The sequence below is a fragment of the Salmo trutta genome, chromosome 37 (assembly GCF_901001165.1).
Source record: "Salmo trutta chromosome 37, fSalTru1.1, whole genome shotgun sequence".
Taxonomy (NCBI): domain Eukaryota; kingdom Metazoa; phylum Chordata; class Actinopteri; order Salmoniformes; family Salmonidae; genus Salmo; species Salmo trutta.
In genome coordinates this window covers 16,591,801-16,607,161 of record NC_042993.1, presented here as the reverse complement: position 1 = coordinate 16,607,161, position 15,361 = coordinate 16,591,801, and the positions used below count along the sequence as shown (strand labels likewise).

The 15,361-nt window shown below is 43.1% G+C and overlaps 1 protein-coding gene across 5 annotated transcripts in view; it reads right to left on the bottom strand.

Moving 5' to 3' along the window:
- The window catches only part of LOC115177537 (protein spire homolog 1), a 57,660-nt gene that overhangs the window by 36,706 nt on the left and 5,593 nt on the right, over nt 1–15,361 (bottom strand). For all 5 annotated transcript variants that reach the window (XM_029738420.1, XM_029738415.1, XM_029738417.1 and 2 more), the window contains exon 2: nt 12,480–12,508. In XM_029738420.1, coding sequence (XP_029594280.1) covers nt 12,480–12,508 — 29 coding nt within the window. The remainder of the gene's footprint in view (nt 1–12,479; nt 12,509–15,361) is intronic.

Sequence of the window (15,361 nt, the reverse complement as noted above, 5' to 3'; positions counted from 1 at the left end):
AAAAAAGTATTCAGAACCTTTACTCAGTACTTTGTTGAAGCACCTTTGGCACCGATTACAGCCTCGAGTCTTCTTGGGTATGATGCTACAGGCTTGGCACACCTGTATTTGGGGAGTTTCTCCCATTCTTGTCTGCAGATCCTCTGAAGCTCTGTCAGGTTGGATGGGGAACATCGCTGCACAGCTATTTTCAGGTCTCTCCAGAGATGCTCTGCCTGTCCGGGCTCTGCCTGGGCCACTCAAGGACATTCAGAGACTTATTATTATTTGACCCTGCTGGTCATCTATGAACATTTTAACATCTTGGCCATGTTCTGTTATAATCTCCACCCGGCACAGCCAGAAGAGGACTGGCCACCCCTCACTGGGGTGGCAGGGTACCCTAGTGGTTAGAGCGTTGGGCTAGTAACCGAAAGGTTGCAAGTTCAAATCACCGAGCTGACAAGGTACAAATCTGTTGTTCTGCCCCTGAACAAGGCAGCTAATCCACTGTTCCTAGGCTGTCATTGAAAATAAGAATTTGTTCTTAACTGACTTGCCTAGTTAAATAAAGGTAAAACATTTTTTTTTTTAAATGGCCTGGTTCCTCTCTAGGGTTCTGGTGTAGAAGCCACCGTGCTTCTACACCTACATTGCTTGCTGTTTGGGGTTTTAGGCTGGGTTTCTGTACAGCACTTTGTGACATCAGCTGATGTAAGAAGGGCTTTATAAATACATTTGATTGATTAGTTGACTTGTCCCGAAGCCACTCCTGCGTTGTCTTGGCTGTGTGCTTAGGTTCGTTGTCCTGTTGGAAGGTGAACCTTCGCCCCAGTCTGAGGTCCTGAGTGCTCTGGAGCAGGTTTTCATCAAGGATCTCTCTGTACTTTGCTCCGTTCCATCCTTCCCTCGATCCCAACTAGTTCCACAGTCCCTGTCACTGAAAAACATCCCCACAGCATGATGCTGCCACCACCATGCTTCACCGTAGGGATGGTGCCAGGTTTATTCCAGATGTGACGCTTGGCATTCAGGACAAAGTGTTCAATCTTGGTTTCATCAGACCAGAGAATTTTGTTTCTCATGGTCTGTAAGTCTTTAGGTGCCTTTTGGCAAACTCCAAGCAGGCTGTCATGTGCCTTTTTACTGAGGAGTGGCTTCCGTCTGGCCACTCTACCATAAAGGCCTAATTGGTGGAGTGCTGCAGAGATGGTTGTCCTTCTGGAAGTTTCTCCCATCTCCACAGAGGAACTCTGGAGTGCTGTCAGATTTACCATCTGGTTCTTGGTCACATCCCTGACCAAGGCCCTGCTACCCCGATTTCTCAGTTTGGCCGGGCGGCCATCTCTAGGAAGAGTCTTGGTGGTTCCAAACTTCTTCAATTTAAGAATGATGGAGGCCACTGTGTTCTTGGGACCTTCAAAGCTGCAGACATTTCTTGGTAACCTTCCCCAGATCTGTGCCTCGACACAATTCTGTCTCGGAACTCTACAGACAATTCCTTCGACCTCATGGCTTGGTTTTTGCTCTGACATGCACTGTCAACTGTGGGACCTTATAGACAGGCGTGTGCCTTTCCAAATCATGTCCAGTCAATTGAATTTACCACAGGTGGACTCTAATCAAGTTGTAGAAACATCTCAAGGATGATCAATGGAAACAGGATGCACCTGAGCTCAATTTTGAGTCTCATAGCAAAGGGTCTGAATACTTATGTAAATAAGGTATTTCTGTTTTTTATTTTAATACATTTGCAAAAATGTCCAAAAACCTGTTTTCGCTTTGTCATTATGGGGTATTGTGTGTAGATTGATGAAGAAAAAAATCCATTTTAGAATAAGGCTGTAACATAACAAAATGTGGAAAAAGTAGAAGGGTCTGAAAACTTTCCAAATTCAAAGTAAAACAAGAGAGAGAGGCTTTTGGCACGAGCGCATAGGCCATCACCAGCAAGTGAGCTGCGCATCATTGGGTGAGTCAGTGAAACTGGAAAGCATGTTTAGGACTATCATTTCTTCCTCATATTCTTCCTCATATTATAGTATACAATATGTATTTTATCTTGCTCCTTTGCACCCCATTATCTCTATTTCTACTTTGCACTTTCTTCTACTACAAATCTACCATTCCAGTGTTTTACTTGCTATATTGTATTTACTTTGCCACCATGGACTTTTTTTTGCCTTTACCTCCCTTATCTCACCTGATTTGCTCACATTGTACATAGACTTATTTTTCTACTGTATGACTGTATGTTTGTTTTACTCCATGTGTAACTCTGTGTTGTTGTATGTTGTCGAACTGCTTTGCTTTATCTTGGCCAGGTCGCAATTGTAAATGAGAACTTGTTCTCAACTTGCCTACCTGGTTAAATAAAGGTGAAATAAAAAAAATAAAAAAATGTGTCTGCACACATCTAGGCCTAGGCTATTGATGGATTCAAGACAGGGTCGTTTTTATTGATCTCAGATTCTCAGTTTGTCAGTGTCAAAGTAGCCTGTCATTTCGATCGTTTGTTCAGTATTAGGGTGCTTTCAAGACAAATGCGACTCAGGTGGAAAAAAAGAGGTTGAATCATGACGTCAGTGATCTTCAGGTAGGAAACTCAGAGCTCTAGAAAGAGGCCAGAGTTCCCCACTTGGAATTCCCAGTGGTGCTCGTTTTTTCCCCGATTTCCCAAATGTCTTGAACGCACTGAAGTCTGACCCAGTTCTAAGTTCCCAGATGTTTTGAACGTGGCATTAAAAAATATTATACCAAAATCTCCAGTCGTGTAAAATGACATAGAACTGCATGAAATGTGTTTATAAAAGGCCAACAATGTCAGGGACCATAGGCCACAAAAACCCATGTGTGCAACTTCTGTAAGTGCCTCTACTCTACTGCTCTATGTCACTACGCAAAGGTGATTTATTTTCTCATGCGTTCCTCAGAGCTCCCCATGTCACCCCTCTCTCACGCTCACTTTTTATTCCTGGACCTCCCGATGTCCAGGAAAGCACTGCTTAAGTCCAAATCTAGTAGGCGTGTGAGAAAGATGTTAGCAGTCCCAGTGAATGCAGGGAAGTGGCTTCCCTTTGTTAATCAGGTGAATCTGGAGAATGAGGCCAGAGCTGGCCTAGCGTGCCAAGCCCGAGACAAAAGACTGACTGGGAAATCACACCGGATTACACTGCAAACCTGAATGCTACTGATGAACAGTGAGAAAGGAGAGAGAGAAAAAGAGAAAGAGGGGGAGAGAGAGAGCGAGTGAAGGAGAGATTGAGAAAGTGAAGAGAAGGGGGGTGGGAGGGGAGAGTAAAAGCGATGGAGGGACATTTGCAAAAATGTTAAAAAAAACTGTTTTCGCTTTATCATTATAGGGTAATAAAGATAGATAGAATAAAGATAGATAGAAATAGGGAGGGAGAGACAAGGAAAGAAAATGAAGTGAGAGAAAGGAAGACAGAGAAAAAGAGAGCAAGAAAGTAAGAGAAAAGAAAGAGGGAGGGGTTTGGTGTGTTTTTGTAGATCAGACTTCATGGGCAAGGTCACAGGACCCTGTTCAGATCAATAGTTATCCAGAAGGATTCATGTGAGTGGATCTGTCCTGACCTCCTCGAGAACACAGAACACTACCCTGGCTCAGTGGGAACCTGGGGACCTCTGCACCCTGACAAGGATAAGCCCTCTTTGTCTGGCTACACTCCACCCTGCCCTGCTCTTCCCTCCTCCCCTCTGATGTTACACCCCACCTCACTCTCCACTCTCTGCTGTTACACGCCCCGCCAGAGACACACAACAACACCATCTCTCCCCTGTGCTATGAGACCAGTCACTCTCAAATCCAAAATACTAAAGTCCGCCTATAAACACTTGTCTAAGCAGCTTTCATCCAGACTGCATTATAGAACAAACCAAAGTGAACCTAGCTGTGATAGGCCTGACAGACACTAGGCAAGCCAAGGTAAGGCAAGAGAAACTTCAAGCCTTTATTGTTGAGGTGTGTTTCATATTGTTCCTTGCTAGTCGAAGGTCAAAGTATGAACTATGCATTGCATTCAGTCTGAAGAGCGAAGACAGAACAAAGGAATCAGAACACTGAGAAGAATCCCTCAGAAGAATGATGCACCTAATAAACATGTAAGGAAAGTTCTAGAGCATGGTCAATAATGACTCACAGTTAAATCCTTCCGGTTTTCAGAAAAAGACGTATGAATGGGAGGTAGCCTAAATTGTAGGTAGATGCCTAAACATTAACTGTGCAGATTTGATTGATTCCAGCTCTACATAGACAACCCCAGAATCTGAGCAGCGTGTTAATTGATAGCTATAGCATGGTTTAAGTAGGTAGGAGACAGGGTGGTTTTAACACCAATAAGTGCTATTTATTCCCTCAGTCAGGAGGAAAGCCAACACAAACATGACTGTTCTAATGATTAATCACACTCTCCTTTCTTCACAGACTTGGGACTAAACTAAGTGAAGGAATGGAAGGAGGAAGGAATGGGGTGGAGGGAGTGGGTGTGGATTTTAACTGTGCAGTGAAGCGCAGCCATGAGCAGGTAAAACAACATCAAACAGACTGCCTGCGTTCCTCACATGGCTGTCACAGAGATGACGAGAGAAAGAGAGCAAAAGAGAGAGCGAAAGAGAGAGAGAGTCAGCTGATCACGGGGCAGGGAATTGTTCCGTCACACGCATACATGTTTTCTTTACACGCAATCCAGCCTTTCCCTGTAAATACCATACCAGTACCACACCCTCCTGAGGTCAACATGAATATCTTAACGTACCACACCCTACCAAGGTTAGAGGTTTTAAATAGACCAGATAGATAGAACCACTGTGTTAGGATGCCTCTGTGCAGCTTTCTGTCATTAAAGCCCCTATGCAGTCTTTGTCATTTATTTTCAAATCACTGAATGTCATTTATATCACTGTGTGTGTTTATTTAATATATATTTTTATTTAATATATATATATATATATATATCCCATATTTTATTTTCCTGACCCTCTTTTGGCCCTTGAAATGCTCCTACACAAAAAGGCATTATAATCATTTTTTCACAATTTCAGTGTTATTTCAACATGGACGTGTTGAAATGTGTGGAAATATAATAAAAAAACAGGAAATCCCATTTTTAACTGCACTGCCCCTTTAACACCTTTTTTGACCATGGAGACTTCTCCCTCAAGCCTCTGCCGAGACCTCCGCAATGGGCTCAACCTGTTTTCTTTACACAACGTGCAAATACTAATCTTCCATAGTCATAAGACTGCTGGCTCAGCATCATTCAGCCTCATACAAAGACACTAATATGGTTCACATTCAGGGTCAAATCCCTTTCCATCTCTTACTTTTGATTCTTGAGGAGGGCTACAATGATTTCTGTGGGACAATGGATATTGATTTTACATAAGCCACTGCCATAACGCCTGGTTTCAGTTTACCTGTGTAAACTAGCATTTCGTGTCAAGGTGTCAAGTTGTCTTCAGATTCAGATTCAGAATGTTTAATAGTCACAGGGTTGCAGGTGTGATTGCAGGGTACAGTGAAAATCTTAGGCTTCGAGCTCCAACACACAGGACTAAATGAAATAAAATAAGGAAAATGGTAATAAAACAACAATATAAACCATTAATTAAACCATGGAGTGGTCATGGTCAGTGGGACTTAATACATTCAAGATCACATTTCATAGTACAAGACCTCAGGTATAAACAATGAATAACTGAAGGCTTAACAAACCACTCCAGTTGGGAGAGGAACATTTAACCTTGTCTTCCCATATCAAACCCAGGGTTCTGACAGGAGAGTGAGGGAGTAAAAACAATCCTCATGATAGGTTGTTCTCAGCTTGATAGGTGTCTCTGCTCCACTGGCCTCTGAGAATTAACTTTGCATTCCAAATGGCACCCTATCTCCTATGTAGTGCCCTAAATTTGATGTTATTTGGGACACGACTGACAGTTCCACTGCCCTCTCTCAGAAGGCTGTGATAGGTCACTAAGTTTGCCTCACAACAAGGAAAGCTGGGAAGGAGTCCTTCATAGGGTTGCAAAAGGAGGGTATGACAGGGGGTTGGTGGCACCTTAATTGGGGAGGACAGGCTCGTGGTAATGACAGGAGCGGAATAGGTGGAATGGTATCATATACAAACACATGGTCTCCCCTCAGCAGCCTTCATTGGAGGTTATATTACTGGAAACTTTCAAAGTTTACCAGTAAAATACCAGAATATTGGTAACTTTCAAGGATTTTATGTAAGTTATCACAAGACATCTAGTGGCCATTTTGGGTACTTCAGATTACCACAGGCATCTGTAATTATATCAAATCAAATCAAATTGTATTTGTCACATGCACCGAATAGAACAGGTGTAGACCTTACAGTGAAATGCTTACTTACAAGCCCTTAACCAACAATTCAGTTCTAAGAAAATACCTAAAAAAAGTAAGAAATAAAGGTAACAAATAATTAAAGAGCAGCAGTAAAATAACAATAGCGAGGCTATATACAGGGGGTAGCGGTATAGAGTCAATGTGCGGGGCACAGGTTAGTCAAGGTAATTGAGGTAATATGTACATGTAGGTAGAGTTATTAAAGCGATAATAACAGAGAGTAGCAGCAGCAGTGTAGAATGCAAATAGTCTGGGTAGCCATTTGATTAGATGTTCAGGAGTCTTATGGCTTGGGGGTAGAAGCTGTTTAGAAGCTTCTTGGAACTAGACTTGGCGCTCCGGTACCGCTTGCCATGCGTTAGCAGAGAGAACAGTCTATGACTAGGGTGGCTTTCTACATTTTATTTGCCACATGTGCCGAATACAACAGGTGTAGACCTTACCGTGAAATGCTTACTACTTACAAGCCCTTAACCAACAATGCAGCATTTTTTAAAAAGGAAGTAAGAAAGTATTTGCTAAAAAAAAAATAACAAATTAAATTACAATTTTGATTAAAAATAACACAATTATCACATGTAAAATATAAAATAATCAAATAAGATGATTTTAAGATAAAAAAAAATAGAATGACAAAGCTATAAAACATTATTCTAAATATAATACCATTGGTGTTTAATATGAGAGTTTCATGAAATATCCTTATACATTTTTTTAACATTTATTTATTTTACTATGTCAATATCTTTTTGTTATAAATATTTGTGTCAAACTGTTAACTTTGGTACCAAAGATATAACAAAGACAAGATACCGAAGATTCCGGTAACTTTGGTAAATTACCGGTAGTTTACTAGTTTTGCAACCCTAATCCTACACTACAGGGGTGTGTGACCAAGTGCAAATATGAAATGGCACCCTACTTCCAATCCCTACGCTCTGGCACTACTTTTTGCCAGAGAGTGGTAGAGAGTAGTGCACTATAGGGTGCCATTTCAGACGCTGACCACGTGTAGTAGCCTACATGGTACTCCAGTGCAGGGCCAGATCTTTGATATTAGTTTGAATCAGCGCTAACAGGTTTTAGATAATTAAACGATTGGAGAAAATTATAATTTGGGGAATGAAGAGTTTGCAATTATACCTCCTCATTAGTCCTGTCACAGGAAATAAATCAGACTGCACAGCAGCCCCAGTAAACATGAAGTCCTTTGGCTGGCAGCAACCTAACAGGAAGCCACTGTCAGACCATGTGTTTCTGGTCTGAGTGGTTTTTACATACCATCAACAGTAGTCTCTCCTAATAGAATGTTACAAAAAAATCTAACATAGTACCTAGCCACAGCACATAATATTGGGTTCTGGGTTACAAGAGATACACTACATGGCCAAAAGTATGTGGACACCTGCTCGTCAAACATCTCATTCCAAAATCATGGGCATTAATATGGAGCTTGGCACTGCGCATGGAGATCTTAGGCTTGTGTGTGGCTGCTCTGCCATGGAAACCCATTTCATGAAGCTCCCCACAAACACTTCTTGTGCTGACGTTGCTTCCAGGGGCAGTTTGGAACTCGTTAGTGAGTGTTGCAACCGAGGACAGATCATTTTTACGTGCTACTCGCTTCAGCACTCGGCGGTCCCGTTCTGTCAGTTTCCATTTCACAATAACAGCACTTACAATTGAACGGAGCATGTTGGAAAAGTGGCATCTTATGACAGCGCCACGGTGAAAGTCACTGAGCTCTTCAGTACGGGCCATTCTACTGCCAATGTCTGTCTATGGAGATTGCATGGCTGTGTGCTCGATTTTATACACCTGTCAGCAACAGGTGTGGCTAAAATAACTGAATCCACTCATTTGAAGGGGTGTCCATATACTTTTGGCCATGTAGTGGGTCAACAGTAATACTAAAACTTTTTCATCATCACATAATGTGACCCATTGTAAAAATGCTTCAACACCTAAAACTGATCCATGTGTGTTATTTTGTCCACCTGTATTTGCGTAAATGTTACCGAGAGACAGTAGGATATGTCCCAAATAGCACACTATTCCTTATGTAGTGCACTACTTTGTAAAGACAGGAGAAACACTGCAGGTGCCGTCAGACACAGAAAAAACTGCCAGCCACCTGCAGAGCTCTGAACTGAACTGCTACCTCGGCTGATTACGGTTGGGATTATGTCATCTAGTTAGCTCTCCTCTCCTCTGTTCTCCTCTGTTCATCTCTTCTCTTCTCTCCTCTCATCTACTCTCCACCCCTCCCCTCTCCTCTTAATTACAGTAGTTTTAACCCAATAACTGAACGCTTACCTTACATAAAAAATGTATCTTCCTCCTTAGGGAGAGAAATCAGGGAGGGCCATCTTCCAGACTTTCTGAAATAAGATGTAATAAAAAGCACACAACCTCACATGGAGGGGGCTGCCTAAACAATGGAGCCTGAACGACATCAGAAGACCTGCCTCCATCTCTCACAATGTGATCCTTTTATAGGGTTGTCATTGGATAGAGAACTGCAAGACATTGAGCCAGTAACCGAAAGGTCGCTGATTCGAATCCTCGAGCCGGCAAGGTGGAAAAATATTATATTCTGCCCTTGAACAAGGCAGTTAACGAGAGTCTTATCTTTCAAATGGTGTAAAATAGTTGTATGGTTGAAAAATTGAAATTATTGCATTTTTGAGGTATTTGTATTTCGCGCCACGTTCTTCCATTGGATATTTGGCGAGGCGTTCCGCTAGCGGAACGTCTAGATGCAAGATTAACCCCCAAACAACAACCTCCCTGGGTGCCGATGACGTGGACGTTGATTAGGGCAGCCCCCCGCAACTCTCTGATTCAGAGAGGGGAAGACACATTTCGGTTGAATGCATTCAGTTGTACAACTGATAAGTATCTCCTTTGCAAGAAATCAATCTATTCAATACATAGTTAATGAATGACTTCACCCCTAATGTCTGAACTTGGTTTGAGGCAGTCAACAACGGATTAATGTTGCTTTTATTGTTATTATTTATTTTTAAATATCTGATTTGCCTCCATTGTGTGTGGCTGGCCTGGCCCTGCTGAGAATCTGTGACCATACCTGTCTATATACCTTTGAGCTGTGTTTCTAGGTTCTGGGCCTGGGGCAATCAAGCCTCTCATTGGGAGTGGGTGTATAGGGGGTGTATAGTGGGAATGTGCACCCCTTTGGGTCCCCGGGACCAGGAGTGAGAAGCACTGCCTTTGAACAACATCAAAATGTCCATGACCTTGAATGTACCTGACCCTCTGACCCATCTTAAATGTATGTGCATGTAACTGTATGAAGTAATCTGAAATAGTAAATCCTGAAATGTGTAATAACTTGAAATATGAAAACTGGGAAAAAAACTTAATGACTAAATGTATCGACAACAAAAAAGAGAAGGGATTGATAGCAGAGGAGGGAAGGCAGGAAACTTTGATGTTCTTTAATATCATCAGATAAGGGTTTTAGAATAGTTTTCATGATCATTTCATAACAGAGTTTATAGGTAAAGTAGAGGGCCTTGCTTTAGAGTGAAAGCGGTGATTTGAGAGAAGGCAAGAGGAGAGACGTTGTGCTCAACCACATGACCTCTGAATCATATGACTGACGTTCTGCTCCGCCTGAGGGTTCGGCCGACACGCCCCCTGATCCCCACACACCCACTTTAACACACATTAAACTAAACCCATCAAACTACTTTCAAGATGGAATGAATGGGAATGTTCATATTTTTTGGGACAAAATATTCAATTATACTATTCAGCAGCTGATCAGAGAAGACAGCTTTTCCTTTGATCGTGTAGTTAATCAGTCCATTCAGACTATTTCCAATAGAGTTGTTGTTTACATTAAACACCATGCTGTCTGACTAGTCATTACTATGTTAACTGCCATAATCTTTCCTCCTCCAAACTTCAAAGGCTTACTCTTAAAAATCCCCCTCCCTGAACAGTTGAACTATAACAGAGAGGAGAGGACCAGCCTGCCTGGGACATAATGAAAGTATGAAACATAACCCAGCAGTAAGAAGCAGTAAGAAGCGGTAAGAGTAGCAAGATCACGAGACCAGAAGGGTTTGAGAAACGCTGGAGGCGTCAACAGTAGTGTTACCAAGAAGACTAGCATTCTTCAGGAGTCACACAGGGGTTGTTCCCCCATTATGTGACGTGTTCTACCCCTGAACTGAATACCAGGGAAGTGAACCCATGACTAACACTAATCTACACACAAAGCAGCGTGCTATCTGCTAGCTAGCCAAAATCCTGATTTGAGTCGGCCTGTGAGCAACTTTATTTTAGTTCTCATGGAGGGTGACGTCACGGCACTGTGGGATACCTAGTTATCATCTGCTACATTTATGTGGTTCTACTGTACCTCCACTGTACTCTCAGTGTCTGGACCAAGGGGAAGTGGCTCAGCTGTCTCTGTCTGTCTGTCTGTCTGTCTGTCTGTCTGTCTGTCTGTCTGTCTGTCTGTCTGTCTGTCTGTCTGTCTTCATGGTAGTAGATTGTGCCACAACAACACAGGTTTCATATAGTTCAGTGTCAGGCAGCAGCATAGTACAGATTGAATCACGTCAGTGACAGTGTTGGGGAAGTGGTGTCCAATCACGACCAATGTTTCTGAACTAAATTGTCCTCACACACACACACACACACACACACACACACACACACACACACACACACACACACACACACACACACACGCTGTAATATAATACGACTGCTGGATCTGCAGTGATGTGGTGACAGTCAGAAGAGGGCGTTGGAATGAGGATAGACTTTCCAGTATTTTATTTTCCTCCGCCAGGCTCTCACACATCACATCAGACACTGACTGACTGCACTAGGAGAACCCATCTCTGCCATAAAGCAGCTTAGTAGGGATTTTGTTGACGCAGTTTCACTGCACATTCTCACTCACAGTCGCAGAGAGAGGGAGAGAGGGAGAGAGGGGAGAGAGGGGAGAGAGGGGAGAGAGGGGAGAGAGGGAGAGAGAGAGAGACTCAGTATGTGTGTTCTATTCTCTCTCCACCTGCTACCAGAGATCCATTACCAGGCAATCCCACACTACTCCAGGACTCCCAAAGTTCCACCCCACTGAAAACAGATTATTGGTGTTCAACAATACATTTAGCCTGCCCTGAATACATGCAAGACACAGAGTAAACTGCAGTCATGTAGGACATTGATGGGAGAAAGTTTCCTCATATCATATGCTCTAATACTACTAGCCTCGTGGTAATGATGATGATGAACTAACACACAAATATGCTAGCTAGCCACATCACCTGATACACAGAGAACAATAGCTATTGCTTCTCTTGAGCAGTAACCTCCCCCGGCTGTGCGCGAGACTACTTGAACAGCACTGCTGTTTGCCCCTGAGAGGATAAATAAAATTGTATTGAATGGAATTGAACTATTCCCATCACCATATCAGCTGGAGGAAGAGGCTGAGAAGAGGTTGCTGGGAAGGTAAATTACAATATAGAGCTCTAATTAGCCCTTTAGATGTCACCCAGAGCAAACATCAATGGGGAGAGCTCGCATGGTGACATTCATTTCGCCAGTCAGTCAGTCAGACCAGCTGAGAGCCTAGAGAGTCTGTAGTGTAGGTCTATCTATCACTGATCTCCAAATAGACTCCATCATCGCTCCTGTCAGGATTTTGTTCTAGGTGTTATGGTATATCTCTTTTCAGATGTTCTTGTATTTGAAATTGCCTCACTGTCAATGACAGTCCCGTGTTTCACATAGTGTAGGTGTGGTCATATCCATTCTCTCTAGTCTAACCTCTGAGCTAGATGCTGTGAATGAGGTGTGCACTGCACAGACAGTGTGGTAAAGTACTAGTAAAACCACCAGCACAATGTCCCTGGCAGCAGGTTGAGTGTCAGGCATGTCATCAAGCAGGATTAACACACCCTATGCTTGTACAGATAGTATCCATCCACCACTGTGACTGTTGCCGGCCCGGTTTCGGCAGGTATAATTCCATTGGAACACTGTCGGTCCTCCTGCTCATCTCTCATTCGTATTATTACAGATATCTTCCCAGAAACAAGGAAGTCAGAGACATGCCACTCACCTCTGTTGATGTGGCTGGGATGGATTTACCTGTGGAGACAAAGAGGAAAGTTGTGATCAACAGGGAATTTATGACTAAAGCAAAGCATCTTAAAATACATTGGCTTAGTTATGAACTGGATGTGAAACTATTTGTGACTGAGAGGGGTTATGCAAACATGATGAACTCTCGGAAGCTACAATAAGATGTTAACAACTGGACCAACCAACACAGCCTTTTATGTCAAAAGAGAGGCATGTATTGTTTATGCTAAACCTTTACTGTAACTAAAACAGAGGCCACAATTCAATCAATTGCAGGTCAATTAAATTTGAAAATCATGCCGCTGGGTCACTCAGAATGTTTCCGTACACTGTATCTGAAAGACAGATGTATTTATGTGTCGATAGTCCAATATGACATTGTCTGCAGAGGAAACAGCATGTGAGGTGTCAGTTTTAAAATGGTTAACAGGATAACACCCCCGATTCAGCCTGAACATCCTTACTGAACCTGCAGTGTGTTTTCCCCCTATATCTGTAATATTGATTTCAACTGGGCCTAATATGTTATGAGATACTGTACAGTCACGGCCAAAAGTTTTGAGAATGACACAAATATTAATTTTCAAAGTCTGTTGCCTCAGTTTGTATGATGGCAACTTGACATACTCCAGAATGTTATGAAGAGTGATCAGATGAATTGCAATTAATTGCAAAGTCCCTCTTTGCCATGCAAATGAACTGAATCCCAAAAAAACATTTCCACTGCATTTCAGCCTTGCCACAAAAGGACCAGCTGACATCATGTCAGTGATTCTCTCGTTAACACAGGTGTGAGTGTTGACGAGGACAAGGCTGGAGATCACTCTGTCATGCTGACTGAGTTCGAATAACAGACTGGAAGCTTCAAAAGGAGGGTGGTGCTTGGAATCATTGTTCTTCCTCTGTCAAACATGGTTACCTGCAAGGAAACACGTGCCGTCATCATTGCTTTGCACAAAAAGGGCTTCACAGGCAAGGATATTGCTGCCAGTAAGATTGCACCTAAATCAACCATTTATCGGATCATCAAGAACTTCAAGGAGAGCGGTTCAATTGTTGTGAAGAAGGCTTCAGGGCACCCAAGAAAGTCCAGCAAGCGCCAGGACCGTCTCCTAAAGTTGATTCAGCTACGGGATCGGGGCACCACCAGTACAGAGCTTTCTTAGGAATGGCAGCAGGCAGGTGTGAGTGCATCTGTACACACAGTGAGGCGAAGACTTTTGGAGGATGGCCTGGTGTCAAGAAGGGCAGCAAAGAAGCCACTTCTCTCCAGGAAAAACATCAGGGACACACTGATATTCTGCAAAAGGTACAGGGATTGGACTGCTGAGGACTGGGGTAAAGTCCTTTTCTCTGATGAATCCCCTTTCCGATTGTTTGGGGCATCCGGAAAAAAGCTTGTACTGAGCAGACAAGGTGAGCGCTACCATCAGTCCTGTGTCACGCCAACAGTAAAGCATCCTGAGACCATTCATGTGTGGGGTTGCTTCTCAGCCAAGGGAGTGGGCTCCCTCACAATTTTGCCTAAGAACACAGCCATGAATAAAGAATGGTACCAACACATCCTCTGAGAGCAACTTCTCCCAAACATCCAGGAACAGTTTGGTGACGAACAATGCCTTTTCCAGCATGATGGAGCACCTTGCCTTAAGGCAAAAGTGATAACTAAGTGGCTCGGGGAACAAAACATCGATATTTTGGGTCCATGGCCAGGAAACTCCCCAGACCTTAATCCCATTGAGAACTTGTGGTCAATCCTCAAGAGGCGGGTGGACAAACAAAAACCCACAAATTCAGACAAACTCCAAGCATTGATTATGCAAGAATGGGCTGCCATCAGTCAGGATGTGGCCCAGAAGTTAATTGATAGCATGCCAGGGCGGATTGCAGAGGTCTTGAAATAGAAGGGTCAACATTGCAAATATTGAATCTTTGCATCAACTTCATGTAATTGTCAATAAAAGCCTTTGACACATATGAAATGCTTGTAATTACACTTCAGTATTCCATAGTAACATCTGACAAAAATATCTAAAGACACTGAAGCAGCAAACTTTGTGGAAATTAATATTTGTGTCATTCTCAAAACGTTTGGCCACGACTGTATGCATTTAGGTCTCGCACATTAACCATCCCTGGGCTGCTGACTGCAGTTGCCATGGCAACTCTCTGGGAACTCAAACGCCGATCAGCCCGAGTCAGAAGGTCGACGAGCAACAAAGGCTCTGGTGACTCCATGATGGAGTCACTAACTGGCCATCAGCCATGAAGATTATCTGCTCAGTCAAACAAGGTTGTTATTATCAAACCGTCATAAAATGAAAGCTGTTTAATCAAGTGAGGCAGAACCACCATCTTGAGCAAAGTAGGTAAAGTACAACACAAGTGCATTATAACATAGATTGACTACCAGGAGGGCTAACCTTGCCTATATGCTGTAGCACAGTAGATAATAGGGCCATAAACCTGACCAGAAAAAACAGGGTCCATGGAAGAAGAAGAAGAAGATATAGGAATGTGTCTTTAAGACAACTGGGTCACAGTCAATGAAAGCAGCAGTTTATTCTCACCACTTGGTTGGTGGCATGTGACTACTGATGACACCCTGTCTCTGTCTCTCTCACTGCCTCTGCCAGTCAGTCTCTCTCACTGCCTCTGCTTCTACCTCTGCCAGTCAGTCTCTCTCACTGCCTCTGCTTCTACCTCTGCCAGTCAGTCTCTGTCACTGCCTCGGCCTCCATCTACCTCTGCCAGTCAGTCACTGGCCCCGTCTCTGCCTTTGCCTGCATACACACAGCTAAAATGATTCAATACACTTCATTCAAGAAGCCTCTGGGTTAGGCCTAAATGTTCCTCCAA